At 38.9% G+C, this 8,573-nt stretch overlaps 1 protein-coding gene across 1 annotated transcript; it reads right to left on the bottom strand.

The window, feature by feature from the left end:
- Positions 1–710: 710 nt before the first annotated feature.
- On the bottom strand, positions 711–8,028 carry LOC149862068 (gastrokine-1-like). Its single transcript, XM_090052188.1, has 6 exons — positions 7,999–8,028; positions 6,741–6,794; positions 5,910–6,047; positions 4,982–5,092; positions 4,200–4,341; positions 711–1,090 (listed from the first exon to the last, which is right to left on the bottom strand). The coding sequence occupies exons 1-6, from the start codon at positions 8,008–8,010 to the stop codon at positions 1,008–1,010; spliced, it is 540 nt and encodes a 179-aa protein (XP_089908314.1). The 5' UTR covers positions 8,011–8,028; the 3' UTR covers positions 711–1,007.
- Between the last annotated feature and the right edge of the window lie 545 nt (positions 8,029–8,573).

The raw sequence follows: 8,573 nt of genomic DNA on the forward strand, positions 1-8,573 counted from the left end.
TAGAACAAGGGGTTATGCTTTGCTAAGAAAAATAATCTTTTTTTCTGTGGATGTGGAATTCCGAGTTCTTTTGCAATACTGAAAAGGATAATTGAATATTGAATATGCATGGTTGAAAAAAGCCAGCCATTTTACTAAAATTCACAGCTATGAAAGCCTTTTTGAGTCAATAAATGAGTATCTGTGGTATCTCTACTTTGACCATTCAACACTCACAAAAAATTATTCTCTTGTCAATCAACTTTGAATCAGTAGTTTATATTTCCTTCTTGTCTCAGCTATAACATACAGCATTAAACTGAAAGATGCATTCAATGTTCACCATGTAATATAGTGATATTCATATCCATCACAGCAAGAAGCCAAACTTGCTATTGTTTTACATTCTTGAAGTGTGAAAGATTCAATTGATGTGATTCATTAAAAAAGTAACTCCATTGCTTAAAAGTTTAGCTTTCTCTGATAGCCCTTTACTTGATAAATAAAGACTATTTTTACTGTATTATAGATTTGACTGAGTTTACCTTAAAGCATCATATATTTTTTCTTCAATATTTATTTGCAGAACAAAGATTTGCTTTGAATTCTTATGTTAAAATGGAAATTTTCTTTTAAAAATGAACTTGTTTTCTATAGTGTTTATAATGTTTCACAAAAATATACTGACTAAGCTCTCAAATCAAAGTTTTTAAAGGCCTTCGGGTTTTCTTTAACAGTCTCCCATCCAAATACTGACCAGATTTGAAGGATTTGTTTGCAAAATCACAGTCTAAATCAATATGGATGAGAGAAAGTATTGATTATTAGAAACATGAAGTAAATTGCTGTAATTCATTTTATTGACAGACTTTGTAAAACCAGAGAATACTTCGGTCCAGAAAGCATAAGGGATGAGAAAAAAAAATGCTTAAAAAAAAAGCATCAAAAACATTTTTTTCCTTATCAGTAGGTCGATTGTCAGCAGGCTGCTAGTCTTCAATGTTACATCAGTCTAGTCAGGAATTATTTTACTTGTTAATGTAGGTACAGAAGTTGATGTGTATGAATCCCAGGTTCAATCTGAAACACTGTTCATGGGAAAAATTGGGGCCTAAGGAAAAAGAGAACCAAAATGGGTATACTGGATTTTATCTTTGCAACTTACTGTTGTTAAGATTTTAATAATGCCTGGAAATGATACAATAAAAATGATCGAAAATAAAATTAGTATAAAACAACCTGATAACATAAAATAACATAAAATTATAAACAACAACTTAAACAGTGAAAACTGAAAGACAGCATTGTGGTCAAATGATCAGAAATGGGTTTTTTCCCAGAATTTTCTTGTGGAAAATTTTGACATTTCAGGGCATTTTTACACATTTTGCAGGGAGTTGGGGGACGGGTGGTTTAATTAGAGTGGCTTCCAAGATCCACTCTGATGAAAACTCCCACAGTGTCTCATGTATCAGCATCCCTGCACTTCAAAATGGTGACGGGGCACTTTGACTAAAGCTTTTTAAATGTGCTTTAAAGTGCCTCCGCCACTGTTTTGAAGCATGGGGACTCTGAAACACGAGACGTAGAGTCTGACTGGAGCATGCTGACTAGCATGCTCCAGCAGACCTGATTAATCAAGGCTGCTCTAATGTGCTCTAATTACAGCGCCTTGGAGCAGCCTCCTGGCACACCTACAGGCACCCTCAGTTTTTCATTCTAAGTCTCACTGCTCTGATTGCAATATCGTGCATTCACAATATTCACTGTCATACTGTGCAAAATTCACTTTGCATTTCTCCATTCGGAACAAACCAGGCAAGCTTTGATGAAGGCTTGGCTTCATTTAGAAACTCTCTGCAATCCAAAACATACGTTAATAACATTCCACAAAAAACAACTGTCCAGACACGCTAAATTTACTCTGGTGCAGCAGCGCTGAAACTGATTCAATCACTGGAGTGCAGCACTGAACTAACATGCTTGTAAAACAGGCCTGATAATGGTCAAGCAAAATTACCCTCTGTTTAGTACAAGTCTTAAAATCACTTTGGGGGTGTCTAACTGTGCAATTAGTGCACATGAATAAAATCCAGAGCTAATTGCTCGTGTAGATGCCCCCCAAATTATTTTAAGATTTGTACTAACCAGAGGGTAATTTTTCTTTACCATTACCAGGCCTGGTTTACAACCATGTTAGTTCAGTACTGCAGTCCAGTGATTGGATTGATTTCAGTGTGCAATCCAGTCAGAGGAGCCCCAGATGGTCCTGGGGTTCAGCTTGCCAGCTCAGGACTGCTGTGACCAGGCTCAATGTGCTGCAGAAGAGCTGGCTGGGGCATGAGGATGCTGCAGTGCTGGCAGGCAGCCTCAGCACTGAAGCACCCTTGTGACCTGACCAGGCGGGCAGTGCCTATACATGCACTACTGCACACAGAGAAGCTCCACAGCAGGGTAGTGCTTGTATTTACAAGTACTGTCCTGCTGCAGAGTTCATTAGTTTCATGTGCCGTAATGGGGGTGCATGTGTAGACACTGAGATATTCACCATGCTGTTAATTATTCAACTGTGTATAAAAGTGTCTCATGTGGATGCACCCTTTGCATTTCTATATGTGAAAAACAATTTCCAAGTATTCCAAAATAATAAAAAAATGCAAAAATAGCCACTGCACTATATGAGGTACCCAGGGTGATACAACAGCATTTATTGTTTCTACTGAAAATATGAAAAAAATCCACCTTGCCATAAATTATCTGTGATCTGTCTACTTCTGCATCTTACATATAAAAGCAGCATCTCTTAAGTCTGACTTAACTATGAAAATGCATGAAGTGGAACTTAAGAGGTATGTGGGTCTCAGCCATCTATCATGCCTTCATATTTATTCCTGAACAACCTAAGAAAAGCTTTACTTACTTGTAGTTACTGTTTCATCAAGTAAAGGAAGTTTATTATAAAATTATAGGGCATGTCAGTGATATCAAATAGCCAGTACCCTAACAACAGTAGGATCTAATATTCCTTTCCCTTGCCTTAAATACTTTCTATTTCCTATTAAAAAGCATTATTTTTAAATCAAGAGGACCTAGGCCTATTGAAGTCAGTAGCAAATTTCTCATTTACTTCAATGAAAAGTAGAACAGCTTTTTAATACTATCAGATGAACCATACTATTTATTACATTTTACCTCTGATTTTTAGTGCCCTGATCTATATAGTTTTAGAAGCTATCAGATGGCATTTAAAGGTAAAATTGATCTAAATTAGATTGTAATGACTAAATGACAGACAAAATTGTGTTGACTGAGATTACCGATAACAAAAGAATAGAAAGGATAACGGACATTTTTTGTGCAACTGAAAGAGCCACCTAAATCAGCTGGCCTGAAGGGAACAGGCTGATTCTGGGGTGCAGACAGAGGTGACAGTTTTCACCCCTGACAGTTCCCTACAGCTGTGTCATAACTTAGGTGCATGGCTGCAGAGAGCTTTTACAATAACCAATTGTGCAAAAAAATTAACTCATGCTCAATCAGCTAAGTAAGTGAAGGCACTCTAAATTAAAGTACCTTAGGAAACTTGTATACAGTTCCCTGTGGGGGTTACCTGTTATGTCCACAGTCTGCCACAGGGAAGAGAAAGAGAGTCTCCTCCCTGTGCAGCTCAGAAGCCCCCAGACTGCCCCCGCCCAAAGACCCCTGGCCAGCATACAAAGCAGGTGATGGCACCCTTCCACTGCCTGGCCTCTGTCAATGCATGGAGGCATTAAGCCCCCATGCACAGGAGCTGCATGTGTGTTAGGTTTCAATGACACTTTAAGTACTTTGTGCAAAGCGCTTAAAGTTACTTCTGTAAGTATCCAAGGATGTTAACTAAGTCAGGGAACCTGTAATGCTCTCTCTCTCTCCAGTGTCAAAAAGAAAAGTCATTAGTCACTAAACGTATTAGGTGAAAGCTGGAGCTGCCAAATTCAGAGCTGTATTTTGAACCTTGGAGTCAAGTCATTGTAGCATCAAGGGATCCTTGCAAAGTACAGGTGCAGATCCGTGTTGGATCCTGGGGCCTTGTGGGAACATCTGGTGTTTGGTGATGTTCGTATTTGGAATCTTGCTGCTGGCCCATTTCTATTTAGGAAAGGGGCATACTTGCCTCGTTTTGTGCTGCAGATTTGATAAGGGGTTTTGGTGCATGACATGTCAGTTCTTACTGTACTCACCCTGAACATGATGAGCAATGTAAGTTGGAACTCCTTTGCACTGAGCTTGAATAGACTGTCCAAATGAGGCCAGGTCACTGGCTGTGGTTTCTGAGACAAGGCATAACACTTCCTTTGCAGGAGGAGCTTCTAAACCAGCACTCTGAACACCCAAGAAATAAACCAGAATAGCGACAAGTTAACGAAAGGGAAGACTGGGTTGAAAATTCATATACAACAGTACATGTTCCTTTTTTTTGCCATTCATAACAATGCATTCCTTTGTCATGATACATAGGGCCTAAGTGAATGAATACAAGCTAGGAGTCAGCTCTCACACTGGGTACAAGCAGAAAAAACAGGAAGAGCTAGAGACTGAGGATGCAAAGATCCTTTGAGAAGGGAGCAACAATGCCTGGGAACGGTGGAATACTGCCAGTGTCTTAACTATCTGAATTCATGGACATGTGAAAATCCTTTCTGCTGTCATTATCTGTGTAAATTTTTTAAATAATCACCATATTTGTACACATACTTATACCAGGGCAAAGAAGGTATGACACTACAAAAGCAGATGAGTAGTATTTTTCATCTGGTTTGGTATACACTGGCTATGCAAAGTGCTGTGCAAGAACAGCTGGTGCTCTCAGGGTCAGAAATAAAGGCTGAGAAGACTGCACCAGACTGAATGCGAAACTTCATGTTAGCTTTTAGAGTCTCCATCCCATTCCATCATTTTAAGAGGACTCATTTTTTACAAGCAAACGCCTCAGTCTCATTCCCACTTCCCCTCTTGGTCTTACCTTTCTTTCTTTGATCAGTTGAGGAAACAGTGCAGTGTCAGGCACAGTATTTTTGCGCATTTTGGAAACAATGCAGACTTTCTTTGAAAATATCCTGGTTGCCAGGTAGCCCTGAAAAATAAAGTTCCAGAGGCTGGTCTTTCAGTTAGGCTACTCCATCCTCATAACTTAAATACATTGTAGAGTTGGAGCCTTGAGATAGAGAGGTAGGAAAAAAGTGCGGTGTGTCAAGTTTTCACAGTGCAAATAACATGGACTAGGAAAATTAAAGTTCCCAATTTCTGTTTACTAGAGAAATCTGTCCTGAGGACTGACCTGGGCTTTTTTTACCATGGATGAAGCAAATGGTTATCACCATTGCTGCTGTATGTCAGAAAAGTCCTGCTGTTATAGTTGTGTGAATAAACACTGTTGAAAATGCAAGTGGAGCGCATCTTGCATCAGAAATAATAGGATTAATGGGGACAGTTTTCAAAGCATCTAAAATCCCAGGATTTCAAGTTCTATTGATTTTCTTGGGAACTTTTCTTTGAACCTCTCTTCCCAACAAGCTGAATTATTTCTTCACAAAAGATCTGGATCCTGATTTAGATTACTGAACTAAAGGTGAAAACTGTATTTGAGGGCTCATACACTGCTTACCTTTAGCAAGAAACACTGTTATCAGTTTTGGCTTTTAATGACGCTAAAAAGAACTCTATTTTTAAAAGATGTAGTGAGCCCAGATTCTTTTCTTACTTACACAGGATATATTCCGAGGAACTCCATTTAAATCAATAGCTTTATCACCATAATGCAGGCAGTGAGAAAGGGAATCAAGCCCATTGGGGCGTCATCAACACCAATGTAACTTGGTTCACTGTAGCGCAGCTTTGGGCAAGTACAAGTAACACTACTGAGTCAAGAAATCTGCATGCTGACCACTTACAGTTTCTTCGTCCCAAACCAGGTTCCAGGAGTTCCACCCATCGTTCATGTCAATGTTGGCTACATGCTTATTGTTGCTGATGCTCAGAGTCTGGTAGGGACGTCTGGCTTTGTTTCCCTGATTATCTTCATCCACATCCTGATTTTAAAAACAAACAGAAAACACCTCCAAGCTTTTAGGCTGTGTAAATGAGGTCATTAAAAAAATTCCCATAACCCTGAGTAATTTGGAAAAATCATTGCCCTTGGAATCATATTAAAGGGATACACGACAGAGATATTTCAGGGGAAGGCCAGAAAACTGCTGATGCTATTTTAACAAAACCTTGAAGTCTCTTAATTGGCTTACAGTTTGTTTCTGGGTTTCACATACCTGTCATTGCACTGGCATATCATTACAGTTAGTAAAATAAAAACAACTTTTTTTCCCCCAACAGTGCAAAATGCCCTGCAGGCCGAACAGAATTTTTTTTGTGGAAAAAACATCGGTGTCAATCAGAGTTTGGAGGGTTTCCATCCAATACCTCAGAATGAATTTTCTCCTGCAGTTTTTCAAGGAAAATCATATCAAATTCAAGGAGAATATAATACCTACTCAGCTCTCTCTACCTTGTAAACTCTGGGCAGACAGAGTCATTTAGACATTTTTGTGACTCAGGTATTTTCTACCTGATGAAGTAAAGACAGTTTTGTACTACGTCAGTTTCATGTGCTCATGATAGTTTAGATTAATTTTCAGAAACAGACTTTCCAGACATGAAGAATCATACAGGATAGATAACAATTTTGACAACAGCAGTCCACCGCACTCATGCCAAATTATTATACTTACATCATTAGCGAGAACTGGAGCCAGAAGGACTCCGAGGAGAGAAGCAATCACAATCTGAAACGTACATAAGAACCATAACATTTTTAAATAGTTGTCTTGCTAAAAGAGGGTTAAGGTGTAAGTTTAGGTGTAAAGTTTAGTACACTCTTAAGTGTTTTGCTGCTTTGGGCCCTATGCTTTAGCTTAGCTTAATATTATTTCATTGTGTTAAGGTAATCATATCACGAAACTTCCTATCAACCTCAGCAGCATGCTTTACTCAGGTAGAAGGCCCAATATTTATCACATAACACTTAAAACCTACAGTAAAGGGTATTTAAAAATGCTGTAATGTTCATCATGTGCCCAGTGGTTATAATGGTTATAACCTCTGGTTATAATATTTAATTCCTTATGGTCTTACCTTGAGGTTTTGAATACTGAGTAAAGTGGTAATAGTATGTAGTATATTTATAGTCATGTACAGTTAGGTCATGGTTGTTCATCATATCCAAGTACAGAGATTCAACTGCCTTCCCTACTCCCTTAAGAGTCCTACGTGCCCCAAAGAGACATCTTGACAGCAGTCCTGACCCTCTCCAAGTAAATTTTGGACTGGCAAGGAAAGTCTCCTTGCCACTCTGCACACCCAGACTACACCAGAGTATCAGACCCAGATCAGTATCTAGCTATATTTGTTTGGAAATGATTTGCTCCAAGGCAGCATAGATGAGAAGGTCTTCTATGGAAAAAAGGGAATATGGTATTTGAGGGGCATTTAAAAATCTTCCCAACATACCTATGTTGGTTAGGGGTGTGAAATATCACACTCTCTAGCTAAGGGTAGCTCTGCTGGCAAATTCATCAGTCCCAGTGCAGCCAGGGTGACAAAAGAAGGCACAGGTTCTGTTAATTAGGAAAGTAGCTTTATTAAAGGCATCACAGAAAATCCTCTCCACTGCTATCTGCTGGATCTCCACTAGGAGACTTTGCTACCCCAGCACTACCAACAAAGCTGTAGTGGCAGATGCTGCACAATACAGATAAGCCCTTTGGTTTGTACAGAAATGCTGTTGTTTCCATTAGGACCTGTTTATTCCATAGATGGTTCTTGCGGGGGTCTTTAATGAAAGTAGAGATTCACCAGAACAGGCCCAAATCTTTTTCTCTTATGCATATGCAACTCCTGCTGAAGTGAGCAATAATTCAGCCTGTGTAGGGTTTCAATGCTGTGGACAGCCCTACTATTGTATAAGAAGAAAGCAATAAATGTACTCACAGCGAGCTTCATTTTGATGGCAGAGGAGACACAAATTCTTCTGGAAAAAATTATTTACTGCCTTCCATTTTTATACCTGGGTTTCCCAAGGACAAGTACTGGGCAAAACTTATCTTAAGGGCATGTCCTCACTTATTTGTTGTGTCATACACTATTTCACAATGTCAGTGCTCTGTTAACAGAGGATTTTGATATTAAACTGATAGGATTAGTCAACTACAGCAGATAAGAGAAAAAATGTAATAGCTACATTCAATACACTTAATGATAAATTTCTGGTATGCAGATTACACTTCTTTTAAAAACTGGTGGTAAAAGCCAGACGATAAATTCTTAAACTCAAACAAAGAAGCTTGCAAAGAAGAATATTTCCAACTATTTGAGCTGGTCTAATAAAAGATATAATTATTTACCCTAACACCCTTGTCTGCCTATGTCCTTAAGCCAACACGGCTACAACCTATACCCCTAAAGTCAAACAAGATCTCAGTGCAAAACTGTCTACAGCGCAAAAACCTCACCCTGTTATTTGACATTGATAATGGGCAAAAGGTTGCCAATGCTGTGCGTTCAAA

This window comes from Crocodylus siamensis, chromosome 6, assembly GCF_052110815.1.
Source record: "Crocodylus siamensis isolate JL-2025a chromosome 6, ASM5211081v1, whole genome shotgun sequence".
NCBI classification, from domain to species: domain Eukaryota; kingdom Metazoa; phylum Chordata; order Crocodylia; family Crocodylidae; genus Crocodylus; species Crocodylus siamensis.

What these genes read in the sequence shown, in the direction of transcription:
- LOC149862068 (XM_090052188.1), bottom strand. An exon ending in AACTGATCAAAGAAAGAAAG is followed by an intron (nt 4,342 to 4,981) that starts GTAAGACCAAGA and finishes TTGGGTGTTCAG; the next exon opens with AGTGCTGGTTTAGAAGCTCC. An exon ending in CATTGCTCATCATGTTCAGG is followed by an intron (nt 1,091 to 4,199) that starts GTGAGTACAGTA and finishes CTTTTTCCTTAG; the next exon opens with GCCCCAATTTTTCCCATGAA.